Here is a 24842-nt window from a genome sequence, read left to right as displayed (position 1 = left end):
ACACCCTAAAAAAAAGAGAAAAAAGCCATATGACCACATTAATAGATGCAAAATAGACATCTGACAAAATTCAATATCCACTCTTCATATGAACTCTCAGCAAATTAGGAATAGAACTTTTTCAATCTGATAATAGGCACCTACAAAGAGCCTACAGCAAACATCACAATGGTGAACGGTTGAATGCTTTCCCACTAAGATTAAAACAAGGATGACTGTTCTCATCCTTCTATTCAACATTATACTAGAGGTTCTAGCCAGAGAAATAAGGCAAGAAAAAGAAACAGGCATTCAGATTGGGAAAGAAGAAGCAAAACTCTCTATTCACAGACAACATGATAATCTATGTAGAAAATCCTACTGAATCTACCAAAAAAAACTATCTTAACAAGTGAGTTTTAGCAAGATTGCAAAATACAAGAGCAGTACACAAAAATCAATTTTGTTTCTTACACAGGTATACCTCATTTCATTGCATTTCGCTTTACTGCACTTTGCAGATATTGCATTTTTTTTTTTTTTTTTACAAATTGAAGGTTTGTGGCAACCCTGCATCATACAAATCTATTAACACCATTTTTCTAACAGCGTTTGCTCACTTCATGTCTCTGTGTCACATCTTGGTAATTTTCAAAATATTTCAAACCCTCCACCAGCAAAAAGATTGACTTGCTAAAGGCTCAAATGATAGTTAGCATTTTTTAGCAATAAAGTATTTTTATTTTATTTATTTATTTATTTATTTATTTATGGCTGCGTTGGGTCTTCATTGCTGTGTGCGGGCTTTCTCTAGTTGCGGTGAGTGGGGGCTACTCTTTGTTGCAATGCACGGGCTTCTCATTGCAGTGGCTTCTCTTGTTGCGGAGCACGGGCTCTAGGCACACAGGCTTCAGTAGTTGCAGCACGCGGGCTCAGTAGTTGTGGCTCACGGGCTCTAGAATGCAGGCTCAGTAGTTGTGGTGCATGGGCTTAGGTGCTCCACAGCATGTGGGATCTTCCCGGACCAGGGCTTGAACCCAAGTCCCCTGCATTGGTAGGCAGATTCTTAATCACTGTGCCACCAGGGAAGTCCAATAAAGTCTTTTTAAATTGAGGTGTGTACATTTTTTTTAAACATAATGGTACTGCACACTTAAGAGACTACAGTATAGTGTAAATGTAACTTTTATATGTACTAAGAAGCCAAACAATTTATGTGATTTGCTTTATTGTGATATTTGCTTTATTGCAGTGGTCTGAAACAGAACATGCAATATTTCCAAGGTCTGCTTGTACTAGCAAAAAAACAATAGGAAACTGAAATTTAAAAAGCATTTATAATAGCATAAAGAATGTGAAATACTTAGGTATAAATATGACAAAGGGTGTACAAGATTTGTACAATGAAAATATATAAAACACTGCTGAGAGAAATTTTAAAAGATCTAAATAAATGGAGAGAGAGTTTCTGTTTATGGATCAAAAGGCTCAATATTGTTCATAGTTAATTTTCCAAAACTGATCTGTAGATTCCACATAATTCTAAGCAAAATCCCAATAATAATTTGTGTATGTTGACAAGATGATCCTAAAATTTATATGAAAATGTGAAGGGTCTAGGACAGCCAAAACAACTTGGAAAACGAACTAAGTTGAAGGACTTAACAGTACTTGATTTCAAGACTAATTATGCAGCTTCAATTATCAAGACAGAATGATACTAGCATAAAGATGGAAAAATAGATCGATGGAATAGAGTCCCGAAACAGACTCACATATGTGGTCAACCAATTTTTTCACTAAGATGCCAAGGCAATTCAGTGGATGAATGGATAATCTTAACAAATAACTAATGGATACCCATATACAAAAAACAAAGAAAAACACTACCTCTACTTTTTATCTCATACTTTACACAAAAATTAATTCAAAAAGGATTACAGACCTTACATTTATGTAAGAGGTAGAACTATAAAACTGCTAGAAGCAAACACAGCAAAAATTTTTAGTGACCTTAGGTTTGGCAAAGATTTCTTAAATAGAACACAAAAAGCATGATATAAATGAAAAATAATTTCAATTGTGCTTCATCAAAATTTAAAGTCTTTGCTCATCAAAAGACACTGATAACAAAATAAAAAGGCAAGCTCTATACTGGGGCAAGATATTTGCAAAACATGTATCTGACAAAAAATTTGTATCTAGACCCTATAAAGGACTTTTATAAGTTAATGATAAAGAGATAAACAAACCAATAAAAAATGGGCAAATACTTGAACAGATATTTCACTAAAGAAGATATATGAATGGCAAATAAGTAAATGAACAGATAATCAATACCACTGATCATTAGGGAAAAGCAAATTAAAACTACACTCAGATACTACACACCCACTAGTATAACTAAAGTAAAAAGACAGATGATATCAAATGTTGATCAGGATATAACGCAACTGGCACTCTCATGCACGGCTGGTGGGAATATAAAATGGTAAAACAATTTTGGAAAACAGTTTGGCTGCCCTGGAAGCTACCAGGGGAACCACCACTGTGTCCTTGGGTTATAGGATCTGGGCAGCAAGGATTTACAGTGGTACTTATCTGGCTTTTGGTGGAGAGCTGCCCTTGACAACGGAGACCAACATTCTGTGCACTATACTTGACTGTTACAAGATCTTACCTGATAACCCTCATTCAGTATACATCTGGGAAAAAAAGCACCAATGCATAGTAAATCAACAGTAATAAAATATTTTAAAATATAGTTAAATTCTACTGTAGTCCAAGAAGAATCCCTTCAAATGCCCTGACGGATTATTTTCTTAGCTTTCTTCTTGTAAAACACTTTTAAAATGCATGCTAATCATACTGCTCAATATCAAAAAAATAAACAACACAATCAAAAAATGGGAAGAAGATCTAAATAGACACTTCTCCAAAGACATACAGATGGCCAACAGGAACATTAAAAGATGCTCAACGTCGCTAATTATTAAAGAAATGCAAATCAAAACTACAATGAGGTATCACCTCACACCAGTCAGAATGGCCATCATCAAAATGTCTACAAATAATTAATGCTGGAGAGGGTGTGGAGAAAGAGGAACCCTCCTACACTGTTGGTGGGAATGTAAATTGGCGCAGCCACTATCGAAAACAGTACAGAGGTTCCTCAAAAAACTAAAAATAGAGCTACAGTATGATACTGAAATCCTACTCCTGGACATACATCTGGAGAAAACTGTACTGTGAAAAGATACATGTACCCCAATGATCACTGGCACACTCTTTACAATAGCCAAGACATGGAAGCAACCTAATTGTCCATTGACAGATGAATGGATAAAGAAGATGTGGTACATATATACAATGGAATATTACTCAGCCATAAAAAAGAATGAAATGCGATTTGCAGCAACATAGATGGACCTAGAGATCAGCATATTAAGTGAAGTAAGCCAGACAAAGACAAATATATGATGTCGCTTGTATGTGGAATCTAAAAAAAGTGATCAAATGAACTTATTTACAAAACAGAAAGAGATTCACAGACATAGAAAACAAACTTATGGTTACCAAAGGGGAAAGAGGGGTGGGAGAAAGGATAAATTAGGAGGTTGGGATTAACATATACACACTACTATGTATAAAATAGATAACCAACAAGGACATACTGTATAGCACAGGGTATTATACTCAATATTTTGTAATAACCTATAAGGGAAAAGAATCTGAAAAGGAATATATATATGTATATAACTGATTCACTGTGCTGTACACCTGAAACTAACACAATACTGTAAATCAACTCCATTAAAAAATTCTTTAAAAATGGATGCTAATATAAGAGCCATAAATATATTGCAATAATAAGTATATCAATGCATATGATAATGAAGGAGACAAGCGGAGAATGTGGCAAAACCTCCCGGTGTACACTATGGCCGTCCTTATCCTGTTAAACTGCACTGCAGCCACATATCTTCCCAAATAGACATAAGACCCCTGCACAACACAAGAATATACCTAATAAGAAAAAGGAAAAATGGAAAACTACATTCATAATCCGAAGTTCTCAGATCAGACCTTTAAATCACTGACCAATAAACCCACACCGAAAACAGACATTCAAGAAATAGAAACTTCAGAAATAAAGCTGGTAGCTTCTTTTGCAGACTCTTCTAACTCCAATATGAGAAAACAGGCACTCAGAAAACTTGTTCAAGATATGTTTAGGAGTTGCTTTTACCAAAGCCCAAAGGGGCTTTGGTTAAGCTATCTAACATGGTTTTTATCAAATGCCTATTTTGGGGCTTAAAACCAACCCTCTGTGCAGCCTTAGTAGGAGGTGTTAAAAATCAGGGTTCTGCCATGGAGTGCGATTCCCCTGATTTCTCTGTATGGTCTTATTCTCAAAACAAATTACCATTTGGTTCTCAAGTTGCACTCTCCATTAGAACTCAGATGTATACACTTTTGTCCATTTCTAAGGGAGACACTCATTCAGAGACACTCAAAATAATGCTTTTACACATAGTTGGTTATAATCAAGTAGACTCTCCAGAGAAACTCAAACCAGTGAAATAGAAAACTCTACAGATGACAGCACTGATAAACCAAGCTGTAATGTATGGTGATAGTTTTTTTATAGTTTCCACTCAGCATTTTAACAAATAATATTACAAGCAACAGTTTGATTAGCAGAGGCTGAAATTCATGCTTTGTTACCTCAGAATGATTCTAAGACTTAAAATTCAAGATGAGAAATCTGCACTTATGATAAACCTCACTGCACAGAATGCTTCCTTCACAAAATGACAGAATCAGAACCAAATCATAGATTTTTAAAGCAATTTTGGAAAATGTGTTATCAGGTGATTTGTCTGGCCAGAAATCAGATAGTGAGGATTCTCAGTATGACATTAATATGGGATCTGACATACAGTTGTCATCTCCAGCTCAGAGTCCTAGAATAGATTTTGGTTGTTTCCAAATTTGGGAAATTATGGCTAAAGCTGCTATAAACACCGCATGTAGGTTTTTGTGTGGGCATACATTTTCAACTCCTTTGGATAAATACCAACAAGCATGATTGCTGGATTATATGATAAGAGTATATTTAGTTTTGTATGAAACTGCCAAACAGCCTTACAGAGTGACTGCACCATTTTGAATTCCCACCAGCAATGAATAAGAACTGTTGACCCACATCCTCACCAGCATTTGTTGTGTTTCCAATTTTGGCCATTCTAATAGATATGTACTGGTATCTCATCGTTGTTTTTAATTTGCATTTCCAGATGACATATGATGTGGCACATCTTTTTATATGCTTATTTTCCATCTGCATAACTTCTTTGGTGAGATGTCTGTAAAAGTCTTTGGCCCATTTTTTAAGTGGGTTATTTCTTATTGTTGAGTTTTTAAAAAGTTCTTTGTATATTTTGGAAAACCTATCTATCTATCTATCTATCATCTATTATTAAGGTACAGTTGATGTACAATATTATATAAGTTTCATGTGTGTAACACAGTGATTCACAATTTTTAAAGGTTTATGCCATTTATAGTCTGATTTATTTCACTTAGCATAATACCCTCCACGTCCACCCATGTTGTTACAAAGGGCAAAATGGCAAAATTTCATATATTGTATATTCATATTCATGAATATATATATGTATATATTCCCATACATATATATACACACAGACATATATATACCACATCTTCTTTATCTATTCACCTGTTGATGGACACAGGTTTTCTCCGTATCTTGGCAACTGTAAATAATGATTCTAGGAACACTGGGCTGCATGTATCTTTTTTTTTTTTGATTTATAGTCATTCTTTTTATTTTTTTAATTCTATTTATTTATTTATTTATTTATTTATTTATTTATTTATTTATTTATGGCTGTGTTGGGCCCTCATTGCTGCATGTGGTCTTTCTTTAGTTGCAATGAGTGGGGGCTACTCTTTGTTGCAGTGTGAGGACTTCTCATTGTGGTGGCTTCTCTTGTTGCGGAGCACAGGCTCTAGGTGCGTGGGCTTCAGTATTTGGGTTACGCGGGCTCTAGAGCACAGGCTCAGTAGATGTGGCACACGGGCTTTGTTGCTCCACGGCATGTGGGATCTTCCCAGACCAGGGCTCGAACCTGTGTTCCCTGCATTGGCAGGCGGATTCTTAACCACTGCACCACCAGAGAAGCCCCTGCATGTATCTTTTCAAATTACTATTTTCATTTTCTTCAGATAAATACCCAGGAGTGGAATTGCTGGGTCATATGGTAGTTCCATTTTTTGAGAAACCTCTATACTGTTTTCCATAGTGGCTGCATCAATTTCCATTTCCAGTGCACGAGGGTTCCCTTTTCTCCACATCCTCCCCAACATTTGTTATTTGTGGTCTTTTGGATGATGACCATTCTGACAGGTATGAGCTGATATCTCATTGTGGTTTTAATTTGCATTTCCCTGATGATTAGTGATGTTGAGCATCTTTTCATGTGCCTGTTAGCCATCTGTATGTCTTCTTTGGAAAAATGTCTATTCAATTCTTCTGACCATTTTTAAATTGAGTTGTCTTTTTAAAATTGAGTTGTGGATAGCAGTTTTTATCAGAGGTGTCTTTTTTTTTTTTTTTTTTCTTTTGCGGTACACAGGCCTCTCACTGTTGTGGCCTCTCCCGTTGCAGAGCACAGGCTCCAGATGCGCAGGCTCAGTGGCCATGGCTCACGGGCCCAGTCGCTCCGCAGCACATGGGATCTTCCCAGACCAGGGCACGAACCCGTGTCCCCTGCATCAGCAGGCGGACTCTCAACCACTGTGCCACCAGGGAAGCCCCAGAGGTGTCTTTTGCAAATACTTTCTTCCAGTCTCTGGCTTGTCTTCTCACCTACTTGACATTGTGTTGTGTGGAGAAGAAGTCTTTAATTTTAATGAATTACAGTTTATCAATTATTTATTTCTTGGATTGTGCTTAGGGCTGTATCTAAAACGTAATCACCATACCCAAGGTCATCTACGTTTTCTTCTATGTTATCTTCTAGAGGTTTCATAGTTTTGCATTTTACATTTAGGCCTATGATTCATTTTGCGTTAATATGAAAGGTGTAATGACTCTGTCTAGATTCTTTGTTTCTTTGTGTATGGGTGGGGTTTTGTTTGTTTCCAGGTTTTTTGTTGTTGTTGTTGTTCTGTTTTGGTTTTTTTGCACATGGATGTCCAGTTTTTCCAGTACCATTTGTTGAAAAGACTGTCTTTGCTTTATTGTATTGCCTTTGCCTTTATCAAAGATCACTTGACTATATTTATCTGGATCTATTTCTGGGCTCTCTATTCTGTTGCATTGGTTTGTCTGTTCTTTTGCCAATACCACACTGTCTTGATTACTGTAGCCTTATAGTAAGTCCTAAGTCAGGTAGTGTCAGTACTCCAACTGTGTTTCTTCAGTATCTTTTAATTCTTTACCTCTCCATATAAACTGTAGAATCCATTTGTTAATATACACAAAATAATTTGCTGCAATTTTGATCAGAATTGCACTGAATCTGTAGACCAAGCTGGGAAGAGCTGACATCTTGACAATATTGAGTTTTACTTTCCATGAATATGGAATATCTCTTCAGTTATTTAGTTCTTCTTTGATTTCATTCACCAGTTTTGTAGTTTTCCTCATATAAATTTTACACAAAGTTTACTAGATTTAACTTAAGTATTTCTTTTGGAGGGGGTGCTCATATAAATGTGCTTTTAATTTCAAATTCCACTTCTTCACTGCTAATAAATAGGGAAGCAACTGACTTTGTATATTAACCTTGTATCCTGCAACCTTGTTATAAATGTTTATTAGTTCCAGATTTTTTTGTTGATTCTTTTGGATTTTCTAGGATATCATGTCATCTAGATTAGATTTTAATATTGAAATATTTTTAGCTTCAAATATCCAAATTCAAACCAAACCAGTTTTGGAATCACTGGACATGGAGAACCAAACTAACTTTTTAGTAACAGATAACTCTATCGATCATTCAACTCCATGGGATATTCTAACTTCTTGGGCCTAGAGATGTTTGATGTACAAATGCAGACATAGAGACCTTTTTTCAAAATGATATGCTTCTAGGAAATATTCTGACAACACTCCAGCTTTTTAGAAGTGTTGATTTATCTGACATCGAAATCCAAACAGAAGAACTTCTACTACTAAAATATACCTGTTCAGAAAGAAAAGTTCGTGTAAGCAGTATAGAAACACAGAAAATAAGTATTGGTTTTGAAACCTGGAGATTTTTTTTTTTTTCACTAGCAGTGAAACATAAACAGCAACAGCAACATTTCTTTCTGGCTGGTTCAACCTGAACACTATGGAACCTCAGTTTAGAGTTATAGAAACCTAAGCATGCGCTGAACTGTGCTCAGGACTTAACTTCTAACGAGTGGAGTTCACATGTGGGATAAACTTAAAATTTTTCTCATGAACTGACAAAATGGAAAACAGAGACAATGGTATTTTAACTATGCATAGGTTCATTATAATTCTTTGCCTTTTGTACACATATATATGAAATCTATGATAAATGTGAGTGCGTTATAAAGACATTGACCTATTAAAATAAATGGACAGCTGACTTCTCAGCAGAAATAATTTAAGTCAGAAGACAGTAGGATATCATCAAAGTGTTAAAATAAAAATAATTCCCAAACTGTAGAATTCTCTACCTAGCAAAAATATCCTTCAGTACAGTAAGGTTGCAATAGAGGTAGTGAGAAACACTCAGCTTTTGGATACATTTTGAAGACAAAATCAACTGGATTGTAAATGGGTATATGAAAGAGAAATCAGGGATCACTTCAAGGTTTCCGTATGAATGGAGTTTCCATTGACTGAGATGAGAAGACTGAAAGAGCGGGTTTGGGTTTGTGTGTGTCAGAGGGGGAAGGGTGGAGAAACTCAAGTTTGGAAATGTTAATTTTGAGAGGCCTATTAGACATCCTAGTGAAGATGACAAGAAGGTGGTTGGACACTCAAGTTTACAGTTCAACAGAGAAGTCCAGGCTACAGATATACATTTGAGAGTCAAGAGTAAATACATAAGAGTGAATGAGATCACCTAGGGATGAGTATAGATATAAAAAAGAAGCAGTCTAAGGACTGAACTCAGGGACACTTCCAACATTTGGAGGTAAGGAGATGAGGAAGAACTATCAGGAAAGACTGAATAGGACAACCCAAGAGATAAAAAGAAAATCAAATGAGCATGGTTATCTCAGAAGCCAAATGAACAAGTGTTTAAAGGAGCAGAGAAAGAGAACGTAAGTGATCAACTTTGTCAAATGTTGCCGATAGGTCAAATAAAATGAAGACTGATAACTGACCACTGGATTGAACAACATGAAAGTAAATATTACCTTGAAAAGAAGTTTTGATAGGATGGTGAGGGAGAAAGGCAGATTATAGTAGGTTCAAGAGAAAACAAGAAGTGAGACATTGGAGCCAGAAGTTCAGGCAACTCTTTCAGTGAAATTCCTGTAAATGAGACACAAGATTTAGTACAAATATAGGACATCTGAATAACATGATTACAAATCTGATTACAAAGTGACAAATACAAAAACAATGCACCAACTCTTTCAGAATTTATAATTTCTCAAGTATACACAGATCACTACCAAAAACTGACCATAAAATAGAGAACAACAAATTTCAGAAATTTTAAATCTAACAGTATGTTAACAAAACAATGTAATTAAGCAAGAAATCAATCACAAAGGGAAAATTCATTATGTTTTTTGGATATTTAAAATCACACTTATAAATAACCAATGGATCAAATAAAAAGTCATAATGGAAATTAGAAAATATTTTATAAAGAAAGAACTACATACCAAAACTTATAGCTTACATTAAAAGAAGTATTTTGAGAATATATGGCCTTAAATGTTTATATGAGAAAAAAGACTTAAAAGTAATAAATGTAAGCATCCACCTTAAGAAATTAAAAAATAGAAAATAAATTTAAAGAAAAAAGAAGAAAGGAAATAATAAAGAACAGAAGTTAATGAACTAATGAGACAAACAATAGGGAAATTGGTCCTTTGAAAAGACTAATAACAGACTAGAAAAAGAGCAAATCACTACTGATTCTGTGGACAGTAAAATGTTGATAGAATATTGTATACAACATTATTCTAAAAATGTTTTAAAATTTAGGGAAAATGGACAAATGGCACAAAAATATATATTTTGAAAGGCATATGAAGAAATTTCTGATTGTCCCTTTTTCCATTAAACAAATAAAATAAAAGCTTCCCTCAAAGAAAAATTGAGACCTAATTGGCTTCACTGGGAAGTAATAAATTATTCCAGATAATGAAAGAAGACAAAATGAATTGGAAAGATTATTATAAAGTTTATATTACCTTGATACCAAAATCTGATTTAAAAAACCCCCAAGACTGGCAAATTATTAGCCAATCTCATTTATAAAAATAGAGTTGAAAAATATTTTAAACAAAGCATTAGTTAACTGAGACCAGAAATTTATAAAAAGTATAATATACCCTGACCAATTTGACAAAGCACATCCATTCCTGAAAAAACACTCTCAGTAATCCACAAATAGAAGGAAACCTCTTCATTATGATAGAAAACATCTGGGAAAAACATGAAGCTAACATCATACCAACTATTGAGAGTCTGAATGCTTCCCCTAAGATGTGGAACAAGACAAGGATGTCCACTCCACTGATTCCATTCAACAAATCACTGGATGTTCTAGCCAGTGCAATAAGGCAAGAAAAATAAAGGGAAAAAAAGCATGCAGCTTGAACAAGTAAAAAGGTCTTTATTTGCAGATGATCTAATTATCTATGTAGAAAATTGAATGGAATCTATAAAAAGGCTACTAGAACTAAAAGGTATATTTAGCACGGTTGTAGAATACTGGATAAATAAAAATAAATTGTAGGACTTTTGGTTTTAGCCCTGACATGTAAAGAGCTTAGGAGCCATCATTCCCATTGTTATGGGGGAAATAAAGATGAAAAAGCTGAGAATCAAAGACTTTTCATGGACATATCAGAGTAGTGAGTTGCAAGACAAATCGCCAGCCCAAAAACTGAAAAGTATGGCAAATTAGGAGACTTACAACTGAGATCTGCTTATCTAAAGCAGAAGTCACTAGAATTATAATTGGTTAAGAACATTTAAACAATAAACACTTCATCAAAGATATACAGATGGCAAATAGCAATATGAAAAGATGTTCTACATTACTTGTCATTAGAGAATTGCAAATTAAAACAATGAGATATCATTACACACTTATAATGGCTAAAATACAAAAGTCTGACAATACCAAATGCTGACAAGGATGTGGAACAACAGAAAGTCTCCTTCACTGCTGATGGGAATGCAAAATTTTACAGTCACTTTGGAAGAGAATTTGGCAGTTTCTTACAAAGCTAAATAAGTTTTTCTATATATGATTCAGCAATTGTGTTCCTAGGTATTTCCTGAACTGATCTGAAAACTTCTGTCCACACAAAAACCTGCACATGAAAGTTTATAGCAGCTTTATTCACAACTGCCAAAAACTGGAAGCAACCAAGACGACCTTCAATAGGCGCATGGATAAACACAATGTGGTACATACATATGATTGAATATTATTCAATGGGAAGAAATGAGGTATCAAGGTATGAAAAGACATGGATGAACCTTAAATGCACATTACTAAGTGAAAGAAGCCAGTCTGAAAAGGCTATGTGCTGTATGATTTCAATTATATGACATTCTGGATAAGGCAAACATTACCTCAGCCAGGCGACCAAAGTCAAAATCAACAGTAATGAATCGTATCAATAAGATGTACTCATGACACCCTGGGTATCTGTGTATACTAAAATGGCACTTTAATTCTGTGATCTTTCTCTCAAAAACATTACCCAACCTAATCATGAGAAAACCATCAGACAAACCCCAACTGAGAGATATTCTACAAAATACCTGATCAGTACTCCTCAAAACTGTCAAGGTCATCAAAAACAAGGAAAGTCTGAGACTGCCAAGAGAAGCCTAAGGAGACATGACAACTAAATATAATGTGGTATCCTGGATGGGATCCTGGAACAGAAAAAGGACATTAGGGAAAAACTAAGGAAATCTGAATAAATTACAGACTTTAGTTAATTATAGTGTATCAATGTTGAGTCATTAATTTTAACAAATGTACCATACTAATGCAAGATGTTATTAAGAGAGGAAATTGGGTGTGAGGTACATAGGAACTTTTCACTATCTTCACAATTTTTCTGTAAATCTAAAACTGTGATATGATACAAAGTTTATTTTTAAAAAACAATCGTATTGATATTTTCATATACAAGCAATAAACAATCAGACAGTGAAATTCTAAAATTCCACTTACAACAGCATCAAAAAATGGAAAATACTTAGGGATAAATCTTACAAAAGAAATGAGAGATCTATATGTATAAAACATTGCAGAGGGAAATTAAAGACCTAAATAAAGAAATGGAAAGTGTTCATGAGTGGGAGTTTTTCCCAAATTCCAATCAAATCCCCAAGCAGGCTTTTGTGTTTACACTATGAAGCTAATTCTAAAATTAAAATAAAATGCAAAGGAACCAGAATAGCCAAAACAACTTTGAGAAAGAACAAAGTTGGAGGACTAACATTACCTAATTTGAAGATTAAAAAAAAAAAAAGGAATCAGGAATGTTGTATTGGCATCAAGATATATATAGATCCACCAAACAAAATAGATAATCAAGAAACAGACCTAAACACATATGGACAATTGACTTACTACAAAGGTACAAAACAATTCAGTGTAGACAAGTAAGGAAAGTTTTTCAACAAATGGTGCTGGAACAATTGGATATCCATATGCAAAAAAACTGAACTTTGAGCTACACCTTGTACTATATACAAAAATTAACTTGCATAGATTTAAAATTAAGAACTGAAACTATAAAACTGCTAGAAGAAAACACAGGAGAAAAATCTCATCTTAGGCTTGACAACCATTTCTTTAAAAGAACACAAAAGCTGGATATAAATTTTTAAAAATCAATAAGTTTTGCTTAATCAAAAATCAAAAACATTTCCTCTTTAAAAGACACTTAAGAAAATAAAAAGGCAGGCCATAGACTGGGAAAAAAAATATTTGCCAAACATATATGTACCTAACAAAGGACTTTTATCTAGAATATAGAGAGGATGTTTATGACTTAATACTATAAAAAACTCAATAGAAGTGTGCAAAAGTTCTGAACAGACACTGAAGAAGATATATGTATGGCACATAAGGACATGAACGGATGCTCAAAATTACTAGTTATTAGAGAAGGCAAATCAAAACCATAATACGTACCTATTAGGATGGCTAAAACTATAAAGATACTGCATACCAAGTGCTGGTGAGGATATGTAACAACTAGCACTCACACACTGCTGCTGCAAATGTAAAATAAAATAATACAACCACTCTGGAAAACAGTTTAATGGTTTCTTCAAAAGTTAAACATATATCCATCATATGACTCAGTCTTAGGTATTTATCCAAGAGAAATAAAAGCATATGTCCATACAAAGACCCATATAAGAATACTCATAACAGTTTTATTTGTTATAGCCCTAAACTGGAAGCAACTGAAATATTTATGTGGTATATTCATACAATGGAATACTACTCAGTAATAAAAAGGAATAAACTATTGATTATACGTGACAACATGGATAAATCTCAGAATAATGATGCTGAGTGAAAGTAGCCCAACAAAAGAATATATACTGTATGATTTCACTTATATAACATTTTAGAAAATCCAAACAAATCTCTATGACAGAAGCCAAATCAGTGGTTGCCTGGGGAGGGCAGGGTAGGGGAGAGGTTAGAGGAGTATGAGAAGACTTTGTGGAGTGATAGATAGGGCCACTATCTTGAGGGTGGTGATGGTTTTACAGGTACACACACATGTCAAAACTTACCACACTGAATACTTCAAATATGTGTAGTTTACTGTACATATATCAATTAAACTTGAATAATACTGTTAAAATAACTGTATACAAAAAAACCTCTAACTTATTGTACATTTATCTGTTAGAATATTTTAATAAACCACGATAATGCTTTCAAAGAATTTCTAATGACATGTGTAAATGTTTATGGTATACAATTAAGTGAAATTGGCCAAATATATAACTTAATATAGGATGATATCAATTACATAGAAAGCTTTTATATACACAGGTAGATCTATTTCTGGTTAGAAAAATGATTTATATTAATAATAGTTTTCCCTGGGTTATGGAATCATGGGTGATTTAAATTTCCTGTATGCTTTTCTCTATTTTCCAAAGTTTTCTTTGTTGTCCTTCTTATTTTACTACTATTTTTATTTTACCTGAGCTTGCAATATCCTTTTAAGCAGGAAAGTAAAAAATAAATGAAGGCAAAAAATTTAAGTGACTCTCTGTCCTGACAAGTGATTCCAATATATGCACCACAGACCCGTGAAAGACCAAAGAGGGGATCCTGGGAATTCACATATGAACCAAATATTATCTGTAGGTTTAATAATATACTTCATACTCATATGAACTATTATATTTCATATGTTCATAGATGCACTGAAATTCAACCTTACTGAATCTGTAGAATGTCTATTTCTCACATCAATAGATACTACAAGTAAAGCACTAACATGGAGGTCTTCAAACACTTATTCCCCTACATCATTACCCGTAGGTTGCTTCAATTGGAATATCTTCTGCTACCTTTCTGCAATATGTAGAAGTGCTAAGCACAGTACGTGGCATTCAATTAATAGAAGTTCTATTACATATTCCTATTTCTCTGCTATGGCTTTTATTACATGCTAAACTACCCCTTTCCTAAGCTACTATCAAACCGGTGCTTTGTGCTTTCTTATATCGTTCAGACCCCAGAACATAACTAAAGTTACAAGGTAAATTAAACAGTGAGGGCTTCCCTTGTGGTGCAGTGGTTAGGAATCCACCTGCCAATACAGGGAACATGGGTTCGAGCCCTGGTCTGGGAAGATCCCACATGCCGCAGAGCAACTAAGCCTGTGCCCCACAACTACTGAGTCCGCGCGCCACTACTGAAGCCTGCATGCCCTAGAGCCCGTGCTCCACAACAAGAGAAGCCACCACAATGAGAAGCCCACGCACCGCAACGAAGAGTAGCTACCGCTCGCTGCAACTAGAGAAAGCCTGCGTTCAGCAACAAAGACCCAATGCAGCCAAAAATAAATAAATAAAATAAAAAATAAATTAAGCAGTGAAATACCAAAGTCAAATATGCTCTTTACACAGAAGGGCTGTGTAAAAGCTATTTCAGTTAAACATTGAGGCTTTCTGCAAATATAAGATTAAGATTACTAGTTAAGTGTGGCATTCCCAGTCTGTGACTGACCTTCAGGAAATCATTTAATGTCTGCTAAGGTGTCTATGACTGCTTCATAATAATCCTCTCAGAAAATAAAGTCAACAAATAACTTAATTATCACTATAAAATACACTACAAAAAGCAGAGCTATTATTTATAGTTAAACTATTAGTTGTTTAATGGTAATTGACTTTACCTCAAAGAATTATTCTCTACTTTTTGTCTGCCAAGTTCACTTTCGGTATCCATTGCCTTTCTTGCTAGTGATTTCATTTCTTTTTCCACAGTGGTTATGGTTTCCTTCATCAAAGTCATATTTGACATCTGTTCCATACGTTCATCATCAAGCTATACAAGCAGAATGACAAAGTTACTGCCATCACTAAAAACGTTTCAGTAATCTTCCTAAAGAGACATCCTCTCTTTGTACAAACCGATATATAAGATTCACACAATGAGATGATCAGATTAGACTTAAACGTTGCAGGAGGCTGTACGGACAAGGCGACCGTGGAGCAGGAACTCAGACAAGCCACTGCACAGCTTTTCCATAAAGCCTATCACAGTATACGCATGTATATTTTCAGTCTGGTTCAGCTGGACTATAGCACACACAGCTTATTTGCAAAAGGATTTCTTATTTGTTGCTCAGCATTAACAAATTACATATATAAAGTGGGATTATGAAAAATAATGTTTTTCTCCTGTCTACTGCTTTTTCTAAAACTCATTATAACAACATAAAACAGATGAATTCAGAAATATAATCAATTAAATTTGGTTAACAGAAAGTTGAATTCCCTTAATTCTGTTTATATAGTAAAAACATTTCAAATATATATTCATAGCATCTCAAATCCTTGATTAGTAAAAAGGTGATGCTTCACAATTAAATTCAGTTTAAATACATTTCATTAATTGCCATTTCATTATAATTTTCTCTACCCTAGCTACTCTTTAGGTAGAATAAGCCAGTTTTTCTATCCCTGGCAATGTTATCGTTAATGAAATAGGGAGATGAAAAAGTTGCTAAAATCCCTTAGAATGCATCCCTAATGGTTTATTTAAAAGAACACACTTTGCAACCTAACACAAAAAAAGACTTCACTCACATTTTTTAGAAGGAAATAAATAATGAAAAAGTGACTATTTATACCATACATACTACCATAAATATATTAGGATTACAAACACTATCATAAAAAACCAACTTCTCGGGGCTTCCCTGGTGGCGCAGTGGTTGAGAGTCCGCCTGCCGATGCAGGGGACATGGGTTCGTGCCCCAGTCTGGGAAGATCCCACATGCCACGGAGCAGCTGGGCCTGTGAGCCATGGCCACTGAGCCTGTGTGTCCGGAGCCTTGCTCCGCAACGGAAAAGGCCACAACAGTGAGAGGCCCGTGTACCACAAAAAAACAAAAACAAAAACAAAAAACAAAAAACCAACTTCTCTGAACACAGAAAAGGGGGAAAGGGGGGAACCGCTGAGAGTTTATAGCCGAAAGTGCAAAAGTGATTTTTCTTTACATTATGAACTGTACACTCCAGCTCCTCTATCCTTTGTTCCAAGTGAGCCTTCTCATTAAATGCTGTCTCTTGGGCAATCTGTTTAAAAAACAAAACAGAGCGCTTTCAATGTCACTGCATGGTGTCTCACAAATGCTCGTATAGATAAAATTCTTTCAAACCTTCAGCCTTTCCCTTAGACTATCTCGTTCTGTGGTCATTCTTCGTAAATCAGTGAAGGCCACATCTCTCTCAGTCTCCACCCGCCGGAGGATGGCATGTGCTGTTGTTGATTTAGGAGATTTACAGCTTTTCAACATTTCTCGTCGAAGTCGGGCAATTTCTTCCTGTGCCTATTATTTAAATACACAGATAGACTTTTATTTAACGAGCTTTAGAACAGAAATAAATACAGCTATCTTATATCCAGCCAGTTAAAATGCAAACCTATATTAATATGCATGCGGCAGGATAATGGTATAATTCTTTAATGAATTTACACATATAAATGAAAATGATTCCCCCATATGTAAATGAATGTCTACAAATAGAAGCTTGGTTTACAATGTCTTTGCCAAAAATTAAAAAACAAATTAATTTGGAAGCAGTCAATGAAAGAGACAGTGTTTTACTAAGAAATATATATGGTACTACATCTATTTTTTTTTTTAGACTTTTTTTTTAACATCTTTATTTGGAGGATAATTGCTTTACAATGTTGTGTCAGTTTCTGCTGTATAACAAAGTGAAACAGCTATATGTATACATATATCCCCATATCCCCTCCCTCTTGCGTCTCCCTCCCACCCTCCCTATCCCACCCTTCTAGGTGGTCACAAAGCACTGAACTGATCTCCCTGTGCTATGCAGCTGCTTCCCACTAGCTATCTATTTTATATTTTAGTGTATATATGTCCATGCCACTCTCACTTTGTCCCAGCTTACCCTTCTGCCTCCCCATGTCCTCAAGTCCATTTTCTACATCTGCATCTTTATTCCTGTCCTGTCCCAAGGTTCTTCAGAACAATTTTTTTTTTTAGATTCCATATATATGTGTTAGCATACGGTATTTCTTTTTCTCTTTCTGACTTACTTCACTCTGTATGACAGACTCTAGGTCCATCCACCTCACTACAAATAACTCAATTTCATTTCTTTCTATGGCTGAGTAACATTCCATTGTATATATGTGCCACATCTTCTTTATCCATTCACCTGTCAGTGGACACTTAGGTTGCTTCCATGTCCTGGCTATCATAAATAGTGTTGCAATGAACCATGTCTCTTGAATTATGGTTTTCTCAGTAGTGGGATTGCTGGGTCATATGGCAGTTCTACTTTTAGATTTTTAAGGAACCTCCATACTGTTCTCCATAGTGGCTGTATCAATTTACATTCCCACCAACAGTGCAAGAGGGTTCCCTTTCCTCCACACCCTCTCCAGCATTTATTGTTTGTAGATTTTTTGATGATGGCCATTCTGACTGGTGTGAGGTGATACCTCATTGTAGTTTTGATTTGCATTTCTCTAATGATTAGTGATGTTGAGCATCCTTTCATGTGTTTGTTGGCCATCTGTATATCTTCTTTGGAGAAATGTCTACTTAGGTCTTTTGCCAATTTTTGGATTGGGTTGTTTTGTTTTTTTTTTTGATATTGATCTGCATGAGCTGCTTGTATATTTTGGAGATTAATCCTCTGTCAGTCGCTTCATTGGCAAATATTCTCTCCCATTCTGAGAGTTGTCTTTTTGTCTTGCTTATGGTTTCCTTTGCTGTGCAAAACCTTCATTAGGTGCCATTTGTTTACTTTTATGTTATTTCCATTTCTCTAGGATGTGGGTCAAAAAGGATCTTGCTGTGATTTATGTCATAGAGTGTTCTGCTTATGTTTTCCTCTAAGAGTTTTATAATGTCTGGCCTTACATTTAGGCCTTTAATCCATTTTGAGTTTATTTTTGTGCATGGTTTTAGGAACTGTTCTAATATCATTCTTGTACACGTAGCTGTCCAGTTTTCCCAGCACCACTTATTGAAGAGGCTGTCTTTTCTCTGCTGTATAGTCTTGTCTCCTTTATCAAAGATAAGGTGACCATATGTGCATGGGTTTATCTCTGGACTTTCTATCCTGTTCCATTGATCTATATTTCTGTTTTTGTGCCAGTACCATACTGTCTTGATTACTTTAGCTTTGTAGTATAGTCTGAAGTCCAGAAGCCTGATTCCTCCAGCTCCGTTTTTCTTTCTCAAGATTGCTTTAGCTGTTGTCTTTTGTGTTTCCATACAAATTGTGAAATTTTTTGTTCTAGTTCTGTGAAAAATGCCACTGGTAGTTTAATAGGGATTGCATTGAATCTGTAGATTGCTTTGGGTAGTATAGTCATTTCCACAATGCTGATTCTTCCAATCCAAGAACATAGTATATCTCTCCATCTATTTGTATCATCTTTAATTTCTTTCATCAGTGTCTTATAGTTTTCTGCATACAGGTCTTTTGTCTCCATAGGTAGGTTTATTCCTAGGTGTTTTATCTTTTTGTTGCAATGGTAAATGGGAGTGTTTCCTTAACTTCTCTTTCAGATTTTTCATCATTAGTGTATAGGAATGCAAGAGATTTCTGTGCATTAATTTTGTATCGTGCTACTTTACCAAATTCATTGATTAGCTCTAGTAGTTTTCTGGTAGCATCTTTAGGATTCTCTACGTATAGTATCATGTCATCTGCAAACAGTGACAGTTTTATCTCTTCTTTTCTGATTTGGATTCCTTTTATTTCTTTTTCTTCTCTGATTGCCGAGGCTGAAACTTCCAAAACTATGTTGAAAGACAGTGGCGAGGGTGGGCAACCTTGTCTCGTTCCTGATCTTAGAGGAAATGCTTTCAGTTTTTCACCATTGAGAATGATGTTGGCTGTGGGTTTACTCCATCCATTTTGTGATAAATTTGAATTCAGCACAACTCAGGTAGAATACTGGTTTAAAAAATATCATAGCATTCCAGTCTTTCTCTCCAAAATGTATATGCCATTTCCATGTCCTGGGTACTTTTACCCTGACAGAAGGGCCCATCAATCCTTACTGACAACCCAACAAACTCTTTACACACGTGTTCAACAACCATCCTCAGGTTCCAAATCTATTCTATATCTACAGATGATTTCATATCCTACTTTTTGAATCCTACTTTTGTTTCACATCCTACTTTTTTTTGAATATCATCCTCTCCACTGGCTCTTTCTCTACTTCTTCAACCATGCACACAACTCCCATATCTTGAAAAACTGTCACTAAATCCTGCTGCCCCATTTACCATCAAATGTCTCTTTTTCCTTTGACACGCTTTTTTTTTTTTTTAGTGCCATGGATTGTACATCTTGCCTGTTCCTTACCTCCCACTCTCTCTCCCCAGTCTAACCTGGCTCCCACACCCACCACTCTGCAGAATTTCACGTAATGACCTCACCAAATCTAATGGCCTCTTCTCAGTTCCTGTTCTTGATATTTCGGCAACACTTGCCATTGCCTTCAGCACTCTCCTTGAGATTCCTTCCTTCCTTCCTTGGGCGTATAACACTGTTCTGCCTTAGTTTCCTGTCTTCTTTATCTCTTTCAAAGGTTCCTCTACCAATTGAATAAAACTTCCCATGATTCCATCTTGACTTCTCTGTTACTCTATTTATAGCTTTCTCATTCAGAAACTTCATCCATTCTGAAGGCTCAAAACAGACGACTTCTCAATCTACATACTCAGCTCTTGCCTCCCTCCCCACTCCAGTCCCACATTTCTTACTGCCTGATGGCAGTTACTACCTGATGTACCACCATCATCTTACTCTATCTCTCTGAAACCAAACACATCTTTTCTCTCAAACCATTGATGACTTTCCTGTTTCTTTTTCTATTACCACAATTCTTCAGTCATTCAAAACAGAACTTCAGTGATCTCCATTTGTCCCTCCTTTGTGCTAAAATCAAATCTTAAGTCTTCCTTTTCAGTGTCTTTTGCATCTGTCCCTATCTTTATTTCCACTGATCGCACCCTAGATTAGTCCCATAATGCTTCATGCATGGACTACTATTAACAGCCTTCTAAAGAGTCCATGACAGACTCTAGGTCTATCCACCTCATTACAAATAGCTCAATTTCGTTTCTTTTTTTATGGCTGAGTAATATTCCATTGTATATATGTGCCACATCTTCTTTATCCTAGAGTCTGTCATACAGAGTGAAGTAAGTCAGAAAGAAAAAGACAAATACCGTATGCTAACACATATATATGGAATTTAAGAAAAAAACATGTCATGAAGAACTTAGGGGTAAGACAGGAATAAAGACGCAGACCTACTGGAGAACGGACTTGAGGATGTGGGGAGGGGGAAGGGTGAGCTGTGACAGGGCGAGAGAGAGTCATGGACATATATACACTAACAAACGTAAGGTAGATAGCTAGTGGGAAGCAGCCGCATGGCACAGGGATATTGGCTCGGTGCTTTGTGACAGCCTGGAGGGGTGGGATAGGGAGGAAGACACAAGAGGGAAGACATATGGGAACATATGTATATGTATAACTGATTCACTTTGTTATAAAGCAGAAACTAACACACCATTGTAAAGCAATTATACCCCAATAAAGATGTTTAAAAAAAAAAAAAAAGAGTCCATGGGGACTTCCCTGGTGGTGCAGTGGTTAAGAATCCACCTGCCAATGCAGGCGACACGGGTTTGAGCCCTGGTCTGGGAAGATCCCACATGCCACAGAGCAACTAAGCCCGTGGACCACAACTACTGAGCCTGCATGCCACACGTACTGAAGCCCACGTGCCTAGAGCCCGTGCTCAGCAACAAGAGAAGCCACAGCAATGAGAAGCCCACACACTGCAAGGAAGAGTAGCTCCCGCTCACCGCAACTAGAGAAAGCCCGCGCTCAGCAACAAAGACCCAATGCAGCCAAAACTATAAACAAATAAATTAATTACTTAAAAAAAAAAAGAGTCCATGGTTTCCCCCTCCTCCAAATCTCCTGAAGGAGAAATTGTTATATAAGATGATAACATAGAAAGATTACATAAGAGATAATAAAGAACTGTTACCAGATTAAAATTGTAAAAATGTAGATTTCATCATATTTCTTCCACTTTAAAAAAAAAAACAGACTGTCCATTGCTTATAAGAAAGCAAAGTATAAACCTCCTATAGGGCCCTCTGAACAGCTCCTACCATGTAGTCTAGAAATTGGCAAACTATATATAGTTCACAGGCCAAATCCAGCCTGCCTATTTTTGTAACTCTGTAAGCTGAAAATGTTTTTTATATTTTTAAATGGTTAAAAAAAAATCAAAACAAGATGAATATTTCACAACAGGTAAAAAGAATATGAAACTCAAATTTCAGTGTTCATAAATAAATTATACTGGAATACAGCCAAACTCATTCATTTGTATATTATCTATAGCTGCTTTCACACTACAACAATAGAGTTGAATAGCTGTGTCAGAAGTCACATGGCCTGCAAAGCCCAAGCTATTTCTTATCTGGGCCTTTACAGAAAATGTTTTCAGACTCCTGCTCTAGTCTAGTCTACCTCTCAAGCCCTTACTCCACTGACATATACTTTTATTCTAGTCATAAACTGATCCATTTATGTACTGACTTTCCCACCTTTATCCTTTGTTTCATACCATTCCTTTAGTCTGGAATGTTCTTTCTTACCCCTTTCAAGATAAAAGAAACCCCATTCATCCTTAAGGACTCAAACTCTACATTGTCTAGCAAAGATCTTGATAACCATAACTAAAAGTACTCACCTCTTTTATTTCTTACAGTATCTTCTAGACTACTTATGCTAAAGTAACAAAAAGTAAATACAAGATAATATATTTTATCTCCCCAACTAGATTGCAAACATATAAAACAGTGCCTGGTTTATTTTTTCTATCTTTTAGAGTAGCAAGTCCAGAATCCTGCGCTTAGTAGCTGTAATTCTTAATAAAATTTGACATTTTAAAAATAAATTATATTGGTGATGTATGGGGTTTATTTGTTGAGTCAAGAAGCCATTTGATTAATAAGGGTTATATAATCTTAAGCTAAAAACAGAGAAAAACTACAAACTGATTTTACTCTCTATATTAAATTATATGGCAATTCCTAAAGTGATTGACAGTACATCAAAGTGATGTGTTTGTATCTTTTAACCCCCAAGTCCAAATTTTTTACCTTGAACTCACCACACCCTATCATTTAACACTTTCCCCATTTCTTATTCCAAAAATCAGACTATTCCGATGCATGCATATGAGCTTTTTCGGATACGGGGATAACATGTGTGTGTGTGTGTGTGTGTGTGTGTGTGTACACATACACAAATACATTACATTTCATTAAGAATATCATAAGAACAAAGGCAATTCCCAAATGTTAGATTAATTTGATTGACAGATTTAAGCATTCTCATAGAACTTAAAGAATTACCTATCTGTAGAATTGTTAGTATTTATGAATTTTGTTTACCTATAAATAAGTTTACCTGCTCATACAGAAAAAAGGTCTTGTCTCTCTCAGATGTGAGAACCTTGACATTACCCTGAATTTCTGCCAAATGACGCTCATATTTTTCCAGCATGCATTTGAGCTCTTCACGGTCTCTTGTTGTCTTCAAAAGCTCTACATCACACTTTGTACCCTACAATTATTACATAAGAAATCTGAATAAACAACAAGGTCCTTCTGTAGAGCACAGGGAACTATATTCAATATCCTGTGATAAACCAAAATGGAAAAGAATATGAAAAAGAATACATACGTATAACTGAGTCACTTTGCTATACAGCAGAAATTAAACAGAACATTGTAAATCAACTATACTTCAATAAAATTTTTTTAAAAAGAAATCTGAAATTATTCTTTGACATGTGTTACTGATAGAAAGGTGCTACTGATGGCAGCACACGATCTCTAGTTAAGCAAACGTGACGATATAATGGAATGATGAAAAAAGTTTAAAAATCGCCTCTCTTTTAAACAACTTCATCCCAAATTGCTCCACACTTGTATGATTACCCCCAACCACTACTAATGCTGGGGATAAAGGCCAATTTCAATGGTCCACTGTGCTATCAAAGAGAGCTCTGTCTCCCATCCTCGTTGGTATACCAATTCATGCCAAATTAAAAGGAATTATTTCCAGATTAGATAAATCAAAGAATAAAAGTCATTGAGCAACAAACTCTAAAGTATTTATAAGTTTCCAAAACCTACCCGGGAAGATGGAGATGGGCGTCTTGGGCTTTTAGATCTACTTCTGATCATCTTTCTCAAATTTTGAGCTTCTCTCTTGTAGTATTCTCTGTCTGCTTCTAAAGTTTTGACAAAGGAATCAAGTCTGGAAGGAGATTTATTTTGTGCTTTTTCAGTCTCTAAAATTATCTTGCCAAGGAGGAAAAAATTAGGCCATTATTTCAAGCTAAACTATAGCATCATTTTCTAAATGAAAGTTGAAAGCAAACAGGATCCTTAAAAATAATAAATTTGGTATTTTGAAAATAATTCAAGAAATAATAATTCATCAATACTTTTTAAAAAGCAGTTAGATACCTTTCTTTTCCAGCATTTCTGAATGTAGTGTATTTCTATTTCACTGAAAATGTCCCTACATTTACTCAGTAACTTTGAAGAAAAAATAGTAAAGAAATTTCAAAGAGGCCAGAATTGTTTCTTGTATCAGATCTAGTAACAAATCCTAAAAATGGAATTAATTTGCTTAGAGAAACTTGTATGCTACTATTAAAGCACCTGTTCATAGCGTTCAAGTTTTGTTCAATAATCGTTCAATGAATGAATAAATTAAATGAATGCTGGATATTCTATACTTGTATATACTTTCAAGCGCATTTCCATTCACTTTAATATATTTA

The 24842-nt window shown here is 35.3% G+C and overlaps 1 protein-coding gene across 2 annotated transcripts in view; it reads right to left on the bottom strand.

Annotated features, from left to right (window-relative positions):
* The window catches only part of TSGA10 (testis specific 10), a 69920-nt gene extending 45683 nt beyond the window's left edge, over nucleotides 1-24237 (bottom strand). For both annotated transcript variants that reach the window (XM_065891318.1, XM_065891319.1), the window contains exons 1-5: nucleotides 24187-24237; nucleotides 23456-23611; nucleotides 17113-17283; nucleotides 16952-17029; nucleotides 15622-15773 (exon numbers count right to left, since the gene is read on the bottom strand). In XM_065891318.1, coding sequence (XP_065747390.1) covers nucleotides 15622-15773; nucleotides 16952-17029; nucleotides 17113-17283; nucleotides 23456-23611; nucleotides 24187-24237 — 608 coding nt within the window. The remainder of the gene's footprint in view (nucleotides 1-15621; nucleotides 15774-16951; nucleotides 17030-17112; nucleotides 17284-23455; nucleotides 23612-24186) is intronic.
* Nucleotides 24238-24842: the final 605 nt, after the last annotated feature.

This window comes from Phocoena phocoena, chromosome 14 (genome assembly GCF_963924675.1).
Source record: "Phocoena phocoena chromosome 14, mPhoPho1.1, whole genome shotgun sequence".
Classification (NCBI taxonomy): Eukaryota; Metazoa; Chordata; class Mammalia; order Artiodactyla; family Phocoenidae; genus Phocoena; species Phocoena phocoena.
Note: the sequence above shows the minus strand (reverse complement) of the source record. Positions and strands in the feature narration are given on the sequence as shown.